The sequence below is a fragment of the Pseudorca crassidens genome, chromosome 3 (genome assembly GCF_039906515.1).
Source record: "Pseudorca crassidens isolate mPseCra1 chromosome 3, mPseCra1.hap1, whole genome shotgun sequence".
In the NCBI taxonomy this organism is placed as follows: Eukaryota; Metazoa; Chordata; class Mammalia; order Artiodactyla; family Delphinidae; genus Pseudorca; species Pseudorca crassidens.
Window position 1 is genome coordinate 126,858,693 of NC_090298.1, and position 23,187 is coordinate 126,881,879.

The following is a 23,187-nucleotide window of genomic DNA, read 5'->3' on the forward strand; positions in this document are numbered from 1 at the left end:
GCGCATTCCAGAGCCTCCAGAGCCACCCGAGCAGAGCGTGCCCCGTGCCCAGCCGCGCGTCCCGGCCACTGCTGCGCGCTCTCGCCTGCCGGGGGCTTGGAGCTACGGGGCACATTCGGGGCCGAGATCCCGGGGCTAGGGGTCGCATCCCACTGCTAGGACCCGTACCGTCCGAGGAGACCTGGAGAAGCGTTCCGGCTGCCTCTACCCCAGGAACTTTTCGCAGACCTGGCACGATCCAGCAGCGGCGGGGGCCGTGGGTTTTCAAAGGAGCTGTGCGGATCCAGGGTGAGTGGGGTTATTAAGTGTAGTGCCTGGGACTCTGGCTCTCGTGCTGCCTCTACCCCAGTGCCCTCCCAACTGCCCTCTTTTCTTCCACATTTCTCCCCCTTCATCACTTTTGCTTTTCTCTTTTCTCCTTCTGTCCGCCCCTAAGTTCCAAAGACCTTCGGCGCTCGATCTCGGGCTTCCCCGGAGGCCGGAGCTTGGATGGGTGGGCTCCCAACCCCACCGGAAACGGGCCTCTCTCGCGTTTCCCTGCTCCTGCCCGGGGTTGGGGAGCGCGACCCCTCCTCCAGCAGGCTCTGCTACCTCTGCTCTCCAGGCGCGGCGTCAGGGCTCAGCTCCCCAGCCTGAGCACCGCTGTGGGCGCTGTGCCGGCAGTTTGGGTCTTTGCACCACCCAGAGCAGCAGGCTATCTGTCTTACTTTTCTCAGAGTCCTGCGTGGAGGGCACCAGGGGTTTGGAGTCAGGGGTGGTGGGTTCCAGCCCTGGTCTGTTACGAGCAGTTTCTCTGTGAAATGGAGAAAATACCCTTTGCATACAGATCAAATGAAAAGGGAACGTGCAAAGTAACTCGGAGAGAAGCCTTCCTCCCAAGCTCCCTCCTCCTGCCGCTTAGGACTTGGTTGTTCCAATTGCCAGTTCTCTTGCACCCCTGAACCCCCTTGAGTGTAGGGACTGTCTACACTCCTTGAGTGTAGGGACTGTCTCGCATCCTCAGCGCTTGGCACAGGGCCTGGTGAACCGGCGCCCGATACTGCCTGCTGAGTGAGAGAGAGATGTAAACCGTTAAAAACCATACAACTGTCAAGGTTGTTTTTTGGATTCAGTGGCCAGGCTGGGCTCTTATGCATGCAGCTCCACTTGTTTCTTCTTGACTCGTTTTAGTCTTGTTGGCACCTGGGAGCTCGAGTCTCACGTTTGTCTATAGATTCCCTCAAAGCTCTAGGCTGTAGTGTTGAGAGCTGCTCACTTATTCAAGGATGAAAGATTCCCTGAACATCTGCTATGATCTGTGGTCCCAGTGTGGTGGGTAAATAGTCCATAGTCTGGAAGGATTGTGAATGCTTGAATAGGGTGGGGCTGGGGGTTAGGTGAACCTTTCCCTGGGAGTCAGGAGACACTGAGTTACCTTGAGGGGTTTCCCTATCTGGACCTTGCTTCCCCCACCTATAAAATGAGGAAGTGGAGGTGGAAAAGTTGGGTGTCTGTGGTTAAGGGGGATGTGCTTTGGGGGTTATTCAGGGCACTCAGCAATCCTCTGAGCACATATGAGACAGCCCAGCTGAGCCTCAGGACATCATGTACTTCTGTCATAACAACAACCAAAAACAGCCATGAAGAAGCGTTTCTCTGCTCCAACCGAGACCTCCTGTTTCCAGCTGTCTCGGGGTTATGAATCTTGCCACGGGGGTTATAACTCATGCCCCATCAGATCTTCCAAACACTGACCTCTCAGAGCGTCAGAGCTGTGGGCTCCGCCGTCCCATAAAATGTCTGGGGATTCCCTTTCTCTGGCCCAGCCTGAGAATCACTGAGCCGTGGTGAGGTGTTTGAGACATAAATCAGAGACTCTGGGGACCAAGTGTGGTTGGGTCACATATTGGGCCCAGGGGTGCCAGACCAAGGGGGTAAAGAGGTAGTTACAGCCTCAGATGCTTTCCCAGCCATATTCTGATCGTTTTTTTTAAAGAAAAGTGCTTCTCAGAAAAAAATGACTCACAAGCAATTTTTGTTAGCAGTAGCTAGAGAATGGGTAACTGACCATTCTGGTGAATGTAGTGGTGCATCTGGTCCTTCTTGTGGCGTTTCTAAAAGAGGCCCCCGCAAAGATCCACCTTGTTGACTATCAGGTAAAATAAAAGAACATATTCTAGAGGAAATAATACCTACAGGACTTAAAAAAAAAAAAAATGCCGCCAGAAAGTGTAGAGTCTGCTCTTCCAGGGGAAAGCTCAGTGAAACACGGTACATTTGTAATAGATGTTCTGTTCCCCTACACAGAGGTGCCTGCTATACTGCCTATCACACTCTAACGAAATATTAGAATGCTTTAGTGAGACATGTACAAAGTTTCAAATAAATACATGAAGTGCAAAAAAAAAAAAAGAAAAAGAAAAGTGCTTCTGTTTCTTCTCCATGGATTAAAGCATAAAAACACAGGAAATATTTCCAAGGAAAGAGGATCTTTATCTTGATTGTCTTACACTGCCACTATTGGCAGTGGTATCAAAGACACACGTGTACTCGCACTCACAGTTTATAAGAGTAAATGTTGGTATTACCACACATTGCTGACCCCCTCCCTGATTGGCCAGGTAAGCTGAATAATGTAATAATAATCATACTTGACATTTATTGAGTGCTTGCTATTAGCCAGGCATCATTTTAAGCATTTTACATAATGCTATGATATTTACCATAATCCTATGAGGTAGGGACCATCACTGCATCCATTTTATAGATGAGGAAAGTGAGATCCAGAGAGAGTAACTCACGCATGATCACACAGGAAGTAAGTGGCAGAGCTGCAATTTGAACCCAGGCAGTTTGGCTCCAGGGCCTGTGCTCTGAACCTCATTGCAGTTGGGGGGATCTGGATTCAGATCTTGCCTCTGCCATTTACTCACAGGGTGACCTGGGGGAGTTAAGTGAGAATTTGACAGCCACTGGACTAGTGAATCACTGCGGACCCTAGTACCCTTCCAACTCACTAGGGAAACAGACAGTGAACCTCAAGTGAGAGTGGTGTACATCTGGGAGTAAAGGCTAAGAGTTAGGGCAACTCCTAGCCTTAACTAAGGAAGGGCAACAGGTCAGAATTATAATTGCCTGGCACATTAAACAACGGCAGAACAGATTCAGTGACTAAATTGTGTGACTTTAAACTACTTAGTTGTGTGTAGATACAGCTTCCTTATTTTGTTGATTTGGACCCCGGTTGGCTGATTGGGCATGTGAATTGCTCGTAACCCACTACATAGGACCAGGGGAAAGAAATGGAGGAGGGAGAAGGAAAGACAGAGAAAACAACTGGGTTCCCCAAATCAGTTTCAATTAATGATGACATATATCTGTCACACACATCACTCCTCCTAATTCCCTGCCCCAGGCTGACCCTGGTACTCAGGACTTTTCAACAAACCTCCACGGGGCAGGAGAATCCTTCTTAACACGGTGCTCTGGACAGCCTCTACGGACTGATTGTGAAGCGTCTGTCTAGCCCTCTCAGACTTCCCACTTCGTTCCTCTGGGATATGTATGGTCAAGGAGGTAACGAGGGGCAAAACAGGAGACCTTTCTTTTTGAGTGCCCCGGGTGGCATCTTAGGAAATACCCTGGGGCTTTTTAAAGATTAATCTTCTTTTTCCCTCAGTCTTCTCTATGTTTTCTTTAATGGTTTTCACCCCAACACACCATCCTGACCTGGGGCGGAGCTCTCCGGGGAGCAGACTCAGTCTTTGAGAGCTGGCCCCTTAGGGGGGTCACCTTGTCCATCCTCTCCTATTGACCTACAGGAAACGGAAGCTCACTTTGAAAGAGGGACTTACTGAGGATCACGCCCTGCATTAGTTTTCTAATGCTGTAACAAATTACCGCAAATTTAATGGCTTCAAATATATTGTATTACAGTTCTAGCAATCATACATCTAGTATGGATGTACCTAGAATAAATTGAGGCATCCTCAGCCTGCGTTTCCTTCTGGAGTCTTTAGGGGAGACTTGGTTCCCTGCTTATCTGAGTTGCTGGCAGAACTCAGTTCCTGTGGTTGTAGGACCAAGGTCACTGTTTTCTTGCTGGCTGCAAGCTGAGGGCCGGCCATTCCCTGCTTCTCAGGCCACTGCATTCCTTGGCGCATAGACCCCTTCCTCCTTCTTCAGAGTAAATAACAGCCAGTCAGGTCCTTTCTCTGACTCTGCTGCCTTCCGCTTCACTTTTAAGGACGCATGTGATTAGACTGGGTTCACCTGGGTAATCCAGGATACTCTCCCCATCTCAAAGTCCTTAACTTTAATCACAGCTGCAGAGTCCCTTTGCCTCTTCCCCTGACTCCTCCCTCTGAGCCATGCTTCCTTGTTCATATTTAAGGTTTGAGGACCGGGATATGCACATCTTTGAGGGGTAATTATTCTACCTACCATACACAGCAAGGTCCACTTCGGCAGAGGGACTTGTTCTGGATCACACATCTCGGCAGGGGATTCGCACCACTGGGGTGCCCTTGCAGCTCTATCACTGACACCCCTCCACCCCCCAGCCCCCCGAGAGCCGATCTCATGGAGGTCTCCTTTGTCAGCCCAGCAGCAGCAGGCACTTAGTCACTGGCAAATAACAATGATGGATGGTAGAGGCTTAAACAGGATGCTGTGGATTTGGCCCGGGTTTCTCCTCTGCTGGCTCCCTGTTGGTTTCTAAGACTCTGTTATTGGCCGGGTCAGATGGTACGTGCAGTCTTGAACAGCTCTGGCTGCTTTCTGATCTCTTTGAAATATCCTGGTGTTTTTCCATTTTTCCAGCCACAGAGAGCAGATAGAAACTCAGTCAGGGAACAAGTCTTTAGACTGTTAAGAATTTTGGAGGAGATAGAAGCCAACTGGGGTAAAATGAGAACAGAGTGCTCCTCAGGGACCTCGGGTCATTGGAGAAAGTCCTCTGATTTGCTTTATTTCACATTTTTGATAGTTGTGTGTCCTTCCACTGGCCCCTTTCTTTGGAACAAAGGTCCCTGGTGAAATGGACTCCTTGCTGAGTTGGTAAATAATTGAGGCTAACTATTACATAACACTGTTTCCAAGAGTAAATGTGAAGCTGGGATGGCCTTCTCACACTGGACTTGTCGTGAGAAATCCCCTTCCCTTTTATCAGCCTCTCTGTCCTCTTTGGAGAACAGAGAGAGAAAAGGCCATACTCCGGGCAGTAACCCCCCAACCCCTACACATCCACCTCAATGCCCAGCCCCTGAACACAGGGAATCAAAACCTGAATTTGACTCACCAGCCCAAGCAAGTCAGTAGGTGGGAAGCCTAGAGGACATTATTCTGAAAGGCCAGTGCTCCTCTGCCTTGCACGTACAAGGTGGACTGGGAAATAAAGAGGCCCCATAATCCTTCCTCAGTGTACAGAGATCAAGTCAGAAGGTGTTATTTTATTCAAGAGATAAGGTTCTGGGGGCTTCCCTGGTGGCACAGTGGTTGAGAGTCCGCCTGCCGATGCAGGGGACGCGGGTTCGTGCCCCGGTCCGGGAGGATCCCACATGCCGCGGAGCGGCTGGGCCCGTGAGCCATGGCCGCTGAGCCTGCGCGTCCGGAGCCTGTGCTCTGCAACGGGAGAGGCCACAACAGTGAGAGGCCCGCTTACCGCAAAAAAAAAAAAAAAAAAAAAGAGATAAGGTTCTGACTTCAAGGTCATTGAACTTCTACAGGGATGAGGATCCTTTCTGGACCTCCCCCACTAACTAAGTTCTAGGAGTTAAGCTCAAATCTAAAGTTCCCTGTCTGTCCATATTCATTTCTTTGTCAATCTCACATTCATTGGGCACTACTGTGTGCCAGAGCAGAGCCTGTGATGGGTACTAAGTGAACAGCAGAGAACAAGAGATGATGCATCTACCCTCCTAGGACTTGCACTGTACTTTGAGTGGGCAAAGATGGCCAATAAAAACAAACAAACAAGCAAACAAACAAGCTCGTTTCAGGCTGTGAAAAGTCTATGAAGAAAATAAAACAAGATATGAGATAGAGAATGGCTGGTGGATAAGATGGTAATTTAATAAGGTGGGTCTGGAAAGGCTTTTCCAAAAAGGTGGCATTTAAGTTGAGATCATGGCCACTGAGACACTGGATATTGAAGAGATCTGGCGGCAAGAGCATTTTAAGAAGAGGGAACAGCAGGCGCAAAGGTCTTGAAATGGAACAGCGCTTGGGACACAGGTCACTAGGTACCCCAGGCTACTAGGTGGCCAGTGGGGTCCCTTCTTGGTACATGAGTTGCCCTCTGTGTCTGGCCTAAATGCTCCATTCTTTTCTGACAATCTCACCCGCTCTTTCAGAGGGTAGAGCCTTACGAAGAGGTGCTATAAACTGGGCCTTGCTGGTAAACCCCCTAGTCTACTCCCCTGTGAACCATTACCTCATTGTTCACATTCTGCAAGCTGCTTCAAGAGATGCCTCCAGCCCAAGTGACTCAGAGCTGGTTCTAGCTGCCTCCTCCCTGGCCTCCGTGTCTAGTGGAAAGGAATCATCAGCACTGTCTGCTCAGAGCTCTGGCAGTGCCGGATAAAGGCCACACCTGCAGGAAGCCACCTGCCTCTATCTGCCTTTTCTCCCACTCTGGCATAATTAAGTTTGCCTGCCATCAGGAAGTCATTTCTTTTATTGCATTCTTCCTTGGAGAACTCCTTGGTGGTAAAACTGGTTGGATAACCACTGGCAGTCTCTCAAAAGTTAACTGTTAGCTGCAGTTCAGATGGGGAGAGTGTGCATTTCTGGTGGAAGGTCAAAGCTGGGACAGACATCAACGGCTGTTTGTTTATGAAACTATCACTACAGTTTCCTAGATCAGTCGCAGAGCAGTCATGGTGCCCAAACTAATGGTGGAGGCTCTGAACTTTGTGTGAGTTTGGCAGCTGTGTTCACTAGCTCAGTTTAACATTTATGAAGCCCTTACTGTGTACCAGGCATTGTCCAAGTGCTTTATGTGTATTATCTCATTCAACTTCCATGGCATCCCTGTGAAGAAGTTACTATTAATAGTTATTATTATTCCCATTTTACAAATGAAACTGGAGCTTTAAAAGGTTAAGTTTCTTGCCCAAGCCACCAGGACTATATGTGCTCCCAACACACCAAGTATCTCATCAGCTCTGGGCTTTGTTGATGATGTTTATTCTACTGATCTTGCCTTTCCCCATATTTCTTTCTTTTGAACTCCTACTTATCTTCAAAGTCCATATCAAAAGCCCCCTTTTTTTGCCTTCAATTTTACTTAGACAAAAATGAAGGCATGAGGATTAATATTTTTTTGAGCATCTGTTATTTTCCAGGACTCCATACATATTATCTCACTTTATCCTCGCGATAGGATATTGCAGTGCAGTGCTTTTAGTGTCCCTATTTTAAAGATGAGAAGACAGGTTTAGCGTTTTTAAATAACTTGTCCAAAGTCATACTTCTAAGGGTGGAAAGCAGGATTCAAATCAAGTACTCTACTTCTTTCCTCCTTGGAGATAGCATGTAGTTTGTACCTTTAGTCCACTTTTCTGCCTTGTATTGTAATTCATGTCTTTTCCTCCAGAAGAGCCTGAGCCTCCTAAGGGAAAACACTGTATTTCTCTCTGCCTCCTAAGGGAAAACACTGTTTTTCTCTCTATCTCCACACCCACTCCCCAGTGTTAATCACAGTGCCATAAATGTTTACTGAATTAGAATGAATTGCTACTCTACTTGGACTGGAGAAATAGGTCAGCTTAACCAGTGCTGCTGCTGGTTGATTAAAAAAAATTGCTGGGCTTCCTTGGTGGCGCAGTGGTTGAGAATCTGCCTGCCAATGCAGGGGACACGGGTTCGAGCCCTGGTCTGGGAAGATTCCACATGCCGCGGAGCAACTAGGTCCGTGAGCCACAACTACTGAGCCTGCGCGTCTGGAGCTTGTGCTCTGCAACGAGAGGCCGCAACAGTGAGAGGCCCGCGCACCGCGATGAAGAGTGGCCCCCGCTCGCTGCAACTAGAGATAGCCCTCACACAGAAACGAACACGCAACACAGCCAAAAAAAGATAAAATAAAATAATAAATAGCGTTCCCTTAAAAAAATTGTTAATATGGATTAAGCATCTATCTTCTTTGTTGATAAAGCGAAGACGCAGTCCAAGTTAGGGATGCTAACAAACTCTAGCCAAAGGGGTGGATATTTGCAGAGAGTCCCTATGGTCAGGAATTATTAATCATAGGACGAACATTTGTAGAGTGCTTACTGTTTGTCAGAACACTGCTAAGTACTATATGTGATTATCTCATGGAGTTCTCCTAACCCTACAAGGCAGATACTATTACTTTCCCATTTTTGTTTTTGTTTTCAGCTGAGTAAATGGAAGCATTAGGAAGTTAAAGTAACTTATACAAGGTAGGTGAGCTAGAAAGTGGTACAGCCACATTTAAATCCAAGCCGACTGGCCTCTAAGACTGGGCTTCTAACACTACTTTGCAGTCTGAGTGTTTAGGAGCTAATTCCCTGCTGTTTCCAAGTATTCTCTCTACTCTAAGAGCTTCCATCACCTTACCAGATTACAGGAGCTTGGGGCTTTGCTGACTTAAGAAATGTTTATTCAGTACCTATACCACTGAGTAGAGAGGGAAGGCATCTGTGAGGAGAATGGAGCTGTGTTGGGTAAAATCAGTGCTGGGGCAGAGCTGGAACCCAGGCAAAGTCCATTCCTCTCCTAGTCTTTCGTCCTCTATGCATGTTGGCTTTTTTTTTTTCCAATTTGGTGGAATCTCCCACCACAAGTAGGATTCCATTGTCTCTCCCTCTCTTCTCTGATGTTCTTACCCAAGGTGAGGAATAAATAAGTTACAAGGCTTAGTCATTACGTTCCTCACTGGGTTGATCTGCATTTGGACCTTAAGTCAAAGGGATGAAATACAAACGCTGGAACTATATCCATGAGTGCTTCTGACAGGACACTGCTTTGCTTTGCTTTTGGTGTGTGTGTGTTTGTGTGTGTGTGGTCCTGGAAAACTATCTCCCTGCCTCATCTTTGGGGAAATTGTTTAGGGCTCTGGGCCTAAAGGTCCCCTTAGGTTTTTACGTAGTAAAAAAGCTACAGTCGAGAAGCCTGTACCAGCCACTATGGAAAGCAGTATGGAGGTTCCTCAGAAAACTAAAAATAGAATTACCATATGATCCAGCAATCCCACTCCTGGGCATATATCCGCACAAAACTTTAATCCCAAAAGATACACGCACCCCTCTGTTCATAGCAGCACTATTCACAATAGCGAAGACAGGGAAACAACCTAAATGTCCACTGACGGATGAATGAATAAAGAAAATGTGGTACATATATACAATGGAATACTACTCAGCCATAAAAAAGAATGAAATAATGCCATTTGCAGCAACATGGATGCAACTAGAGATTATCATACTAGGTGAAGTAAGTCAGAAAGAGAAAGACAAATACTATATGATATCACTTATATGTGGAATCTAAAATATGACACAAATGAAACAGACCATGGACATAGAAATCAGACTTGTGGTTGCCAAGGGGGAGGGGATTGGGGAAGGGAGGTTAGGGTTAGCAGATGTAAGCTATTATACATGAAATGAATAAACAACAAGGCCCTACTGTATAGCACAGAGAACTATATTCAGTATCCTATGATAAACCATAATGGAAAAGAATATTTTAAGAAAGAATATATATATGTATAACAATCACTTTGCTGTATAGCAGAAATTAACACAACATTGTTAACATTGTTAATGTTAATGTAATCAACTATACTTCAATACAAAAAAAAAGAAGCCTGGCTGGCTCTCATTCATTATATTAGTTTATTCTCTATCACTGCTCTCTCCAACCCGATGCCCCACCGTCTTCTCCCAGCTCCCATCTGAAACAGGATAGTGATGGAATTGAAAAGAGCACTGAGAATCAGGAGGCCTGAGTTCTCCCCTGGGTCCTGCCATTAACTTGCTATGTGACCCTGGGCAAGTCATGTGCTTCATCTGTAAAATGGAAGGTAGATTGTGTGGTTTAAACAAGATAGTGTCTAAATTCTATGTAGATTTCTAGAATACTATTACTTTGTAGAAGTTTCACCTCCACAGAACAAACCCAGTAGGATACAGTATTGCTGTATTCGTTTTCTATTGCTACCATAACAAATTACCACAATTTTGTGGCTTAAAACATACATTCAGAATCTCACAGTTTCCTTGGGTCAGGATTGCAAGCACAATTTAGCTGGGTCCTTACAGAGCTTCAGTCAAGGTGTCAGCCAGACCTCATTGTCATGGGGGGTCCATTAGGGCAGAATCTGCCTGAAAGCTCTTTCAGGTTGTGGGTAGATTTGTTTCTTGCAACTCAAGGCCAGCAGGAGAGTATCTTTGACCTAGGGAAAGCTTCAGCCCTCTTTTAAAGGACTTCTACCTGATTAAGTCAGACCCACCCAGGGTAATCTTTTCCATTACTTTAAAGTAAGCAATTCTAGAACCTTAATTACATCTGCAAAATCCCTTCACCCTTGTTACGTGACCTAACCTAATCACAGGGTAACACCAGGGAACGGAGATTATGGGAGCCACCTTAGAATTCTGCTGTCATTGCTTTACAGAAATAGCCTATTTACAGTTGTCACTGGAGCATACTAGAGCCAGCTCTCTATTTTCTGAGTCAGGTCAAATGACTTAATGTATGAAATAAGTTCTAAAACTTACTTGTTCCTACACTAAAACTACTCTGCTTTGAACTTGCTTTTTGAATGCAATACGTTATGCTTCCCTTTATTCTAATATAATTACTCTCCAAGTTATTCTCTTCCAATACCATTAATGAATATATAGTTATTCATAGAGGAAATAATCTAAATGTTAACTTTTTATTTTAAATTAGTTTTTCTACTTGAAATTATATATTGTAGAAAACTACTAATTTAAGAAGTTTTCTGTGTCCTTAGGTGATTTCTAAAATCTTTTTGTTCCGTCAATATTTGAGAGAGATGTGTTGAACTCTCCCACTATAATTGTAAATTTGTCCATTTCTCCTTATAATTCTGAGATTAGGTATATTAAAATTAAAAATCATTTTATCTTTTGGCATCTCTAGTTATACTTTTTGCCTAAAAGTCTACTTTTTCCGATGGTAAGATAGCTCTACTAGCTTCCAAAATTTGTGATAGATAGTATTTCTTTCGTTTCCATTTACTTTCAACATTTCTGAATCCCCATGTGTCTCTTGTAAAAAAAAAATTATATTTTTATATGCTCTGATAGTTTTTGTTAGTTTGGGTTTAAATTTACTATCTTTTTATGTGCTTTCTATTTGTCCCACCTGTTCTGTTTTTCCCCCCTTTTTCTTGTTTTCTCTGAAAATCATGTACCCTTTTGCTACTTTTAAATGGCTACCCTAGAGATTACAATATACATCCTTAATTTAACAAAGTCCAATGTTATTTGGTTATCTTGCCCTTTCCTAGACAATGCCAGAAAATCAGAACACTTTAATTCTGTTTCTTCTGCTATTTATTTACTGTTATTGAATATTTAAATCCTGTATTTTTATCCGAAATTTTATTTCATCTTAATACTTTTCAGTTATTTTTGTTCACTTTAAAGAAATCATTCTGCTTTCTAGATTACATTGTTTCTGTTGAGAAGTTAGCTCTCAGTCTAACTGGTTTTCATTTGAAGATAATCTTTTTTTCTCTTTGTCTCTGGCTTTCAGCAGATTTAGTATAATGCACCTACCTAACTATGGATTTCATTTTATTTATCTCGCTAGGACTTCATGGGGCTTCTTTACTTTGTGAATTGATGTCTTTCATCAGCTTAGTTCTTTCTTTCTCTAATGTTGTTTCTGCCCCATTCTCTCTTCTCTCTTTCTAGGACTCCAGTTACGTGTATGTTGTATTGTGTCACTGTTTCCTCTATATCCCTTACCCAGTTTTCTGTATTTTTCACCCTTTTATTTGTCTGCATCATTATATTTTCTCTCTGATCCTCCACTTCACTAATTCTTTTTTCAGCTATGCTTCATTTGCTGTTAAGTCCATTCATTGAAGTTTTTTTCTTTCAATTAACTGTATTCTTCAGTTCCAGAATTTCTATTTGGTTCTTTTCAAAAATCTGTTGTGTTCTTTCTTATAGTTTCCAGTTCTCTGTGAAAATTTTCAATCTTGTTTTATTTTGTCCTCAGACATAGTAATCAACGTTACTTAAAGTGTGTGTCTGTCTGACAACTCCAATATCTGGAGCCCCTGTAAATCTTTTCTTTTTTTTTTTGGCTGCGTTGGGTCTTCGTTGCTGAGCGTGGGCTTTCTCTAGTTGTGGTGAGTGGGGGCTACTCTTCGGCTACTCTTCGTTGCAGTTCATGGGCTTCTCATTGTGGTGGCTTCTCTTGTTGCAGGGCACAGGCTCTAGGCATGTGGGCTTCAGTAGTTGTGGCACGAGGGCTCAGTAGTTGTGGTGCACAGGCTTAGTTGCTCTGCGGCATGTGGGATCTTCCCGGACCAGGGCTCGAACCCGTGTCCCCTGCATTGCCAGGTGGGTTCTTAACCAAAGCGCCACCAGGGAAGCCCTGTAAATCTTTTTCTATTGTCTGTTGTTTCTGATGGTTCCATTCTAGGCATCTTGCCTTTTTTCACTGCTGCTTATTTTTGGTCATGATTGGACATTTGATTAAAAAATTTGAAATTTGAATGAAAGTTTGAATTGTGATGTTATCTCCTCTAGAGAGGATGTAAGTTTGCTTCTGCCAAGGACCTGAAGGTACTAGTGATCTGGAACAAACTTAATTCAATTTCAGGGACTGTGAAGATTCAAAGCTGGGTTGCAGTCTCCGGGATTGGTATACTTCTTGTTCACTCTTAGCACTAAGAGTGCTCTTTGAAGTCCAAACTCAAAATGCAGGGGTTTTGCATTCTCTGTCTTGGGAGTCTTGTACTTTTGAGTCTGTCAGAAACACTGCTTAGCCTCTATCCTCCACTAACGGAAATGCTGCTTCACATGCCAGGCTCACCTCCCTGAATTTCTGTCTTCTTCCAGATCTTAGCCTGGTAATTCTTCATTATTTTGCTACTTCTTAGTGTCTTTGAGCAGATTTTTGGGGGGCCTAATTTTTCCAGTCCTCAGTAAGAAGATTGGTCGAAATTATCTAGTTTGTCGTTAACAGAAGTAGAAGTCCTGATCTTTGTAGATTGCATCTCTCTTTTTTTAAACTGAGGTGTAATTAGCATATGACATTATATTAATTTCAGGTGTACATGATTCAAAATTTGTATATGCTGTGAAATAATCATCACAATAATTCTAGTTACCATCTAGTCACCAAAGTTACAAATTTTTTTTTCTTGTGATGAGAAGTTTTTAAAATTTATTCTCTTATCACTTTTCAAATATGCAATACAATACTCTTGACTATAGTTACCTTGCGGTATATTACATCCCCACAACTTATTTATTTTGTAACTGGAAGTTTGTACCTCTTGACCCCCTGCTCCCATTTTACGCACTCTCTGACGCTTCTTCCCTCTGGCAACCACCAATCTCTTCTCTGTATCTATTGGTTTGGTTTAGTTTAGTTTTGTTTGTTCATTTGTTTGTTCATATTTCACATATAAATGAAATGAAATGGTATTTGTCATTCTCTGACTGGCTTATTTCACTTAGCATAATACCCTCCAGGTCCATCCACATTGTCACAAACGGCAAGATTTCATTCTTTTTATGGCTGAGTAAGTATTCCATTGTGTATATACACCTCACCTTCTTTATCCATTCATCCGTTGATGGACAGTTAGTTTGTTTCCATATCTTGGCTATTAAAAATAATGCTGCAATGAACATAGGGCTGCATATATCTTTTCAAATTGGTGTTTTTGTTTTCTTTGGCTAAATACCCAGAAGTGGAATTGCTGGATCATATGGTAGTTCTATTTTTAATTTTTTGAGGAAGCTCCGTACTGTTTTCCATCGTGGTCGCACCAATTTACATTCCCACCAACAGTGTACAAAGGTGCCCTTTTCTCTACATCCTTGCCCACACTTATTTCTTGTCTTTTTTGTAATAGCCATTCTAACAGGTTGAGGTGATCTCTCATTGCGGTTTTGATTTGCATTTCCCTGATGAGTTGTGATGTTGAGCATATTTTCATGTGTCTGTTAGCCACCTGTTTGTCTTCTTTGGAAAAATGTCTATTCAGATCCTCTGCCCATTTTTTAAATCAGATTTTTTTTGTTGTTGTTGCGTTGTATGAGTTCTTTATATATTTTGAATATTAACCCCTTACTGGATATATGCTTTGCAAATATTTTCTCCCATTCAATAGGTTGCCTTTTTATTTTGTTGATAGTTTGCTTTGCTGTGCAGAAGCTTTTTAGTTTAATGTAGTTTTTTTTATTGTTTATTTTTGCTTCTGATGCCCTTGCCTTTGGAGTCAGATCCGAAGGATCCTTCCCAAGACAAATGTACAGGAGTTTACTGTCTATGTTTTCTTCTAGGAGTTTTATGGTTTCAGGTGTTTAATCCAGTTTAATTTTTATGCATGTTGTAAGATAGTAATCTAATTTCATTCTTTTGCATGTGGCTGCCTAGTTTTCTCAATGCCATTTGTTAAAGAGACTGTCCTTTCCCCATTGTGTATTCTTGCCCCCTCTGTAGTAAATTAATTGACCGTATATGTGTGGTCTTATTTCTGGGCTCTCTATTCTGTTCTGGGCTCTCTGATCTGTTTGTTTTTATGCCAATACCATGTTTTTGTGATTACTGTGGCTTTGTAATATAGTTTGAGATCAGGGAGCATGATGCTTCCAGCTTTGTTCTCTCTCCAGATTGCTTTGCAACTCAGGATCTTTTGTTGGTTCCATACACATTTTAGGATTGTTTGCTCTATTTCTGTGCATACCTTTTCTTAATTCTCTAAATCTAGAATGCCCTTTGACCAAAAACAGTAATAGTCTGACCTGGGCTTAAAAGAGAGCTATGGATCTGGCATCTCCCTGTTCATACTCCTGGGTCTATGTGGGTGCTTTGGAGGTAGCTGTACGTAGTGGTGAATACAGGGTCAGGAGACCTGAGTTTGAATCTCGTTTACTAATTTTATGATCAGAAGCCAGTTAACCTCTGTCAGATTTAGTTTCCACATCTGTAAAATAATATATCCTGCACAGGATTACTGTGAAGTTTAAATAAATTAATGTATGGGACAAGGCCTAGCACAGTCCTTAGCAGTTGGTATCTGTTAAACACATGCTGGCTTGTGTAATTCTGTGTTTAAGGGGAGGGATACTTAACTTCTTTGTGCTCCTTGGAATTAAAAGAGTCATGTCTTTTGAGTAAATAATAGTAACTCCTAAGAGAGTATCTTGTATATAGCAAGTACTTAACGAGTGAATGAATGAATGAACACCCTAGACAGAGTTACTAGTCCTGAGAGTGCTCAACCAAAAACTATTAGTGCTCTGTCAGAGAGGTGAAAGTTATTTGTTGGGGAGTGAGTCTCATAATTGAAAGGTAGATAGATAGCACAGATTAGTCACTTTGAATTTGGTTATTCTAAAACTCCTGACTTGTAGGAAATTTTAATTTAAGAAATGTATATTTTTTTGTTGGCACTAGAAAATTTGCCATATGATAGAACTGACTGGAAGGATTCTTTTTGTTTTTTGTAAAAGAACTTTCAGTTCCTTAAGAAAAATGGTCCCAAAAGTAAAATTTGATGTTTCTGAAGCAGGCAGCAGGGAACCTCTGCTTTCCTTCCTAGACTGGACCAAACAGACTACTTGATAGATGGGATGAATTTCCCACTTTTGGAGAAGGTACAGTGTTTTCCTCCTTTGGAGGAACTACCATTTTTTCTTTTTTTGCCCTTACACTTAGTCTTATTAATGGATACAAAATAGTCATTTTGGTATTCTTAACTTTTCCATTGCTTAAACTCATGGTCTAAAGTGGACCCATGATGTCTCCAGGTCACAGGGCAGGTGGTGTAGGGCCTAGATGGTGTCAGTGGCTGATGGAGCCAGTGGCTCCTTTGTTTGTCAGCTCAGGGTGACTTTAACATAGTTTCTTAGACAAACACATCGAACATATGTTAAAGTTTATTATTTATTAACGAGGTAAATAGATAAAGTATACCAGTTTGAAGTAACAAGAATTAAGGCCTGACTGCTGGTTTACCTTCCGTGGTCATAAAAACATTATATTTTTATCAATGATAAGGTTACATTTGTGACATGAATGGCTTGTACCATATTCCAACTTGATGTATTCATTAGAAATCACAAGTAATATATCTGCAAAGCAAACAATAAGCTTATTGATCTATAGTTATTCATTAGATGTACCAAGAAACGGTTTTATGCCCTCACAAGGAGCCAGTCACCCAGATGCCAGATGAGGTCAAACAGAAGTCAGCGAGTCCTGCTTTTTCTCAAGCCAATTTTTCTAGCATGCCATTAATGGTGCTGAACGTATGGTTTGTGTAGTTCTCATTTGGGGGAAAATATCTTTTCTTTCACAGTGGGGAAAGGTGGAAGTTACTGGAACCTCTGTTACATGGGAGGGAGCAGCTCATCAGAGAATACGCTGGAGGACTGAGAGGGTTGAAACAGGGAGAGGGAGCTCCCTGTGCCCTCTGACTGCTGGCCATGTGTATGGCCAGCCTTAGAGCCCTGAAGGGCCCTTGGAGAACATCACAGCTTGTGACTTTCAATCTGTGTTCTGAGGAGCCCAAGGGGTCAAGGAGCAGCTGAACAGCTGTGCTGTACCACGTGAGCAGGCTGTGCTAAGTGGGGACACCAGAAAAATAACTGGGAAAAGTTATGTTCTCAGATCTTTTCAGTTAGAAGAAAAAAATGACTTTAATTTCATTATAACATGTACATTTTGGTGTTATGGTTTAGTATTGCTTTGAGTTTGAATTATATATGTGAAGGGGGTGGGCACCCTAATCTCTAGGGCTTAGGGCCTCTAAGGGTTCAGCTCTGCTTACTGGATAGGACCCCAAACCCCTCTCGCTGAGCACTCCCCAGCAGTCTAGAGGAGCTCCAATTTTATCTGTTTTTGTGACTGGGTTTTAAACAATTTCATGTGTGAAAAAGTAATAGTGGTACAGTCTGGAATACAGGTTACAGACAAAGTTTCATTTATTCATCGATTTGTTCTGTTTTGTTTTAATTAGGGCCAGTGATCTGATCAGATTTATGTCTTTGAGTGATCATTCTGGAAGCGGGTGGGCTTGAAGGTGGGGGAAGACCTTTGGGCTTCAATGTTGCCACCTGTGAAACAAGGCTAGTTCTAGCTTCAGTGGTTTTTGGTTGTGGATGAGCCCTGAAGCCTGAGTTCCCGTAAATGACAGGTTTTCCTTATGAAAATCAGCCAGGGAGATTATGTGTTCCTGGCATTTGGAGTTACAGAGACTGTTTGATGTTAATGGGTTTACCGGAAAGGGCTTTTGTGTGGTTCTTTTGGCCCAAGGCAAGCTAGCTATTGATGTAATCAGGAGACCACAACGAATGATTTCCCCCACCCCGTCCCTCTTTAACAGTGTGCGTCTCCTGTGACTCACGCTTCTGCGCCTTAGACCTTGGAGAAAGTGACCACGTTTCTGAGGCTGAGGCAGGGCCAGCCTGTGCCTCTTCCTCCGGGGCAGGCCCCCTGCCTTATAATCCTGTGGCCCTGAGAGCCTCGCTAGAGGCTTCTCCTCCATCCTAGAATGTGCCCGCACCTGACTTAGACTGGCTACAGAGCACGGAGGAATCAGTTCCCAAATCATGGAGCTAGGAAGAGTGGTAGAGGCCTTAGGGATCAGGGATTCCCAAAGCTGGCTGCACATTCAAATCACCTGGGACATGGGAGTGGGGGAGGCCCCTCTGGAGTCTAATTCAGTAAGTCTGTGATGGGACCTCGAAGCAACATTTTTTAAACTGTCCATAGGTGGTTCTCACTTAACACGGTATATGGCATTTGGTGACCACTAATCTAGTCTCATACTTTAATTTTATTTGGCTTGAAAATTGTATGTGTGTGTATTTAGTCTTTTTTAATAAAGAAAAAACAAAAACAAAAAAGCCCATTTTTCCATCAACCGGTTGACTTGAAAAAAATTAAAAGACATGCTCATGTTTATAAAACTCAACAGTATAAAAAAAATGAAGAATGAAAAGCAGGAACTTTTCCCACTCCTAGTCCAACTCCCAAAGGTAATCACTATTAACATTTTCTTCGGATTCTGCTTATAAATGATTTTACTTTAATATATCCTCACCTATCTATCTACTTAATTCTACAAAATCTGAACCAAAGGAGTTATCCTATACACATTATCCTGCACTTTATTTTTTTCCCCACTTAGGACTATTTTGGAGCTCACTACAGATCATCATTCTTTTTGATAGTAACTATTAAATAAGTTAATATTTGTAACACACTTGGAACTGTGCATGGTGTGTAGCAAGCACTGTATATTTGTTAAATAAATGAATGAAAATTGCTGCCTGGTGTTCCATTATATGGATATACTCTACTATTTACGGATACTCCTGTTGTGTTAGTTGCTATAGCAGACAGAGCAGAAACAAACACCCTAGTATGTATGCATATCTTGGAGACTGTACCTTGGGTATGGTAATCAGTAAAATTACTTAATGAGGCCACAGTGGGCATGGAGCCAAAGGCATTAAAAAGGAAAAGCTATTGATTTAGGTAAAAGCAGGAAATAGGACTGGAATTGGGAATTTTGCCTGGGACCTTGAATCACAGAATTATAAATCTTTGATCTAGAAGGAACTGTAGGAGATTGTTTATTCCGGCCTTGTGACTTCTGGGCAGGGAACACGTTGCACCTGTGGTTCCCGGGCTGTGCGCTGAGCCCTGGGGAGCCGCAGTGAACTCATTGGAAACGTGTGTGTCTGGGAGCTGTGGGATCTTTAAAATTTTTGACAGGAATATTGATATTTGACAACTCTCAGACGTTGTGCAAACTACTAGTTCAAGATAATTTACAGTCTAACATTAATCATCCTACATTCCTTTTGGTGATGCTATATTTTGTGATGCTGAGTTTTTAGCAGTTGCCATGATACTGCAAGCACAGCACACAAATGAATGTGGAATAGGAAGTGAGCACGGCATCGTCCCATCTGACTCCAAAGTTTGAAAAGTTGTGCAATGCCTCACAGTCGCACACATGCCGTAAGTAACTGGCTAAGAGTGAAATACAAATTTTGTCTTTCAACTTCTGTGTATTATATTTTCAAACAGCTACTCATTTGTTAGGACATAAATGTTTATTAAATTGAACCTAACTACGTAATAAATGGAACTGCGAGGTATATCTTTTGGCCTAGAGTGCTGTGAGAAAATTACTGAAGGTGCTGTGAATCGAAAAAGTTTGGGAACAGCTGATTTACATCTTGATCCATCAGAACTCTTTTAACTGCAAGTGAGAGAAACCAAACTGACACTGGCTTTAGCAAAACTAGAGGATTATTCGCTTATATATCTGGGCCGTCCGAGGTTGCAGATGATGTCAGACTGGCTGGGTTCAGGTACTCAAATGAGGTTGTCAGGACTCCACTTCTCTTTCCATCTCTAGGACATGCTGTCACATGTGGGCAAGACAGCCCCACGCCCATCCTTTCCAGACTCATATCCTTTCAGTTTAGCAATCCCAGCAGAAAGAATCATCTTTCCCAATACTTTGTGAATAAAATCCCTGGGAGGACTTTGGTTGACCTAGCCTGGATCACTTGCCTATTCCTGAATTGAGGCCATGGAGAGTTGTAATGGCCAAGCCTAGGTCACATGTGCTTCCCTGTGCTCAGGTGTGTGCCCTAACTAAACCACACAGAAAGGGTAGGTTCTTCAGAAAAGAGGAGGACCTGTTACCAGGAGAAAGGGAGAAGGGGTGCGGGACCAAAACCAATAAATTTCCCATTTTACAGATGAGGGAGCAGACTGGTGGTATGATAGTTTAATAGTTAAACATGAAGACTCTGGAGTCCCACCCACCTGGCTTTGCTTCCTTGGGGAAATTAACTACAGCTACATCTTTTAAGGCTTTAGAGTCTTCATCTCCAAAATGGAAATAACTGAAGATAAAGGCCAAGAAATAAAAAAGCATGACAATAATAGTCCCTACCGCAAAGGGTTGGTGGTTGAAGTGAGGACTAAGTGAGTTAATACACGTAAAGTGCTTAAGATAGGGCCTGGCACATAGGAAGCCCACAGTAAATGAGGCCGTTACTATTATTGATCAAGCAACATTAACGAGTACACAGCAGCTGGTAAGTGACCTACCTTCTGACTCCTGGGGTACAAAATGGTGAATTCCTCTTTCCTGCCTGTTGCAGAGTGAAGCAGCATGGATGCCATCAGCCAGGTCCCCATGGAAGTCGTGCTCCCCAAGCACATCCTGGACATCTGGGTCATTGTCCTCATCATCCTGGCCACCATTGTCATCATGACCTCCTTGTTGCTGTGCCCGGCCACTGCGGTCATCATCTATCGCATGCGGACTCATCCTGTCCTCAATGGGGCCGTCTGAGAACCTCCCAAGAGGGGCAGGTGACGGATGAGGACAGCGTCCCTGCCCCCAGCTTCTTTCCCTTTCTCAGAAGAGCCGCAGGAGGGACTTTGGAGCATGGACACTGGAGCTCGATATGTGAGGAGACCTGAGTTCTGGTTTTGATTCTGCCACTGGCCAGTGGTGTGAGTTTGGTCAAGGGACCTAATTCTATGAGTTCCAGGCTCCTTATTTTCCAAATGGGGATCATGATTCCTGCCCGTCCTACCTCATGGGGTTGTGAGAACCAATGACCTAGTGGAGGTTAAAGCTGTTGGTGAGTAGATACACAGGTGTTACTGCTGAATGCTGAGAAGCTTTGAAGAACCAAAGACCCTAGCTGCTGCTGAGGGGTGAGGGAGACACTGGGGCAGAGCAGTCTTCCCCAGTGCCCCTAAGATGAAGGCAAGCAAAGGCACCCTGTCATCATTCCAAGGGACCAACAGCATGTGGCTCAACGTTCTTTCCTTTGAGGTGCCACTCCCTTGAGTTGTCTAATTTGGGAGGGAATTGAGCATGGCAGGGGGAGGGAGATGGGTGGATCTTCCCAGCACACCGGAATCTGCAGTTTGGAAGGGCTCTGACATTTCTTGGCAACGCCAAGGGAGCTGGGGTGATGGGCTCCATTCTGCATTAGCGTCCTATAGCTTTGACGCTCAAGCAGTGTTGGCAGATGCAGGGTGGCTGAGTTCCCTGGCCAGCTTTCAGGATACCCAGCGCCCGCCCCGTCCCCTGTGTGCCCCTCCGCCCCAGCCCCTGCTGTAATTAGGTCCACCGCATAATGTGTACTCCCTTCATCCCCTCCCACCAGCACTGCAACCATTCCAAGGTACGAGATGTTCCCAGCACCTTTGGAACTAACTCAAACAGTGATGTTTATTTTAAACGCTACAATTTATATTTATATGTATAGAGAGATTTCTGGACCACTCAAGCTCTTTGACCGAAATAAGGAGCATCTGGGGATTTGTTAAATTATGTAAGAAGATAGCACAGATTATCGGGATATTATTGTGTGAAAATGATGCTTTTAGGTTGATCTGATTTCATTGATGTACCTAATTTCCAATAAAGTGCTAGAATGAGCATGTCTGCAGTCTTCCTTTAAAGAGCACCTATTAAACTCAGTAAGAGGATTCCACTGAATTTATGGTCTTAGGGACAGATTGAATGTAGGAATAGAAAGAGAAAGAGGACAATCAAATCAACTTCAGTAAGTGGGTGAATAGTTGTGCAGTTTACACAGACATAGAATGCAGGAGGGAGAACAGATTTTGGAAGTGAGATGACTTGAGTATCGGGTTTAACATGTTGAGTTTGAGGTGCTTGTGATATTCAGGTGGGTACTTTCAGGATGCAGTTGGAAACCTGGGAAAGATTTTATAGCTGGGATTATGTTTGGGGGGATTATCTGCATAATTAGACTGGGAGGAGTGAGGTACTAATGCAGAACTGGTAGAATGCTAAAGAGGAGTGGAAGGGGAAGAGGGGGGGAATGACAAAGCAAGGAGACGGAAAAGGTCATGTGATGTGAACTGATTATGAGAGGGATGCAGTCGTACTCTGTGAGCAAAGGAAGGATGGGGGGTTAGGAATTGGAGACAGCGGGAACAGACAACTCTTTCCAGGAATAGAATGTAGTATAGAGGTAAGAGAGGAAGGTTTCGGAGAAAATGGTCAAAGGGGGATAGATATATGTGACAAGATTCTGATTGGTTTGCTCAGCATCTATTCCAATTTTTTTGTTGTTGTTTTCTAATATGCCTTCCTGGGTGGCAGAGGCTAGAAAGTGAAAAACTATACTGAATGTGAAAAACTCCCATTTTCCTAACTAAACTTTAGCCAGAGATTCACGTGTGATTTAGATTTTGCTAATTGGATGCGTGCATTGGAAGCTGAGTTTGGAATCTATTTGGGTTGGGAGAGATACTGCCAGGTGTGAGGCATTCATGGTGCTGATGTGAATCCAATAAGAATCAGTAGACTGGGAACTGCTGGGTGTGCGGCCAAGGCCGTGTGTGCTGCCCAGTCTTTCTGAGTTGGATTCCTGGTCTGTAAGGCAGAGGGTATCAGAATTCAATGAGAAAATCCTTCCAAGGTTCTAGGTGACTGAACGTGAAGACTTTCAGGCAGTGCACCAGATGGTGATACAGCTCTTCTTTCACATGGAACAGTCAGCTCACAGAAGTTTCCAGAGTCAATCCCATCACATTCCTAGCAGCTCAAGAGTTTATTTTACAGTTCTGCTTTCAGACACTCTGGAGGTAACAGAGGGACCATCCAGTCCAACCTCCCCTGTAATGAAGGAATCCCCTTATTAACCCTGGGGTTGCCAGTTGTTGCCTATTTGGTATTTCCCTGTGTGGCCCTAGACCACCTGCCTCAGGTTCACCCAGGAGCATTTGCTTATACGCGCAGCTTCCAGGGCTCTGCTTCACACTTACTGAGAGTCCCTGGCAGAGGGTTCTTGCGTGTCTGCTTTGTAAAAACAAGCTCTATGGGTGATCAGTGAACAGGTCAAAATTGGAGAACCAAGTGCCAGGGAAAAGGAGTCCTCTTCTTGCTGAAATGACCCCTTGATAGCTGTTCTGTTAGAATTCTTCCTTCAGTGAGAGAGA

The 23,187-nt window shown here is 43.4% G+C and overlaps 1 protein-coding gene and 1 long non-coding RNA gene across 3 annotated transcripts in view; one reads left to right on the top strand and one right to left on the bottom strand.

Annotated features, from left to right (window-relative positions):
* On the top strand, nt 1-21,657 carry SMIM3 (small integral membrane protein 3). Its single transcript, XM_067732321.1, has 2 exons — nt 1-288; nt 20,358-21,657. Exon 2 carries the CDS (start codon nt 20,369-20,371, stop codon nt 20,549-20,551), a length of 183 nt encoding a protein of 60 aa, XP_067588422.1. The 5' UTR covers nt 1-288; nt 20,358-20,368; the 3' UTR covers nt 20,552-21,657.
* Nucleotides 21,420-23,187, bottom strand: part of LOC137221900 (uncharacterized) — a 7,571-nt gene continuing 5,803 nt past the window's right edge. For both annotated transcript variants that reach the window (XR_010942199.1, XR_010942198.1), the window contains exon 3: nt 21,420-22,864. This is a non-coding gene — a long non-coding RNA (uncharacterized lncRNA). The remainder of the gene's footprint in view (nt 22,865-23,187) is intronic.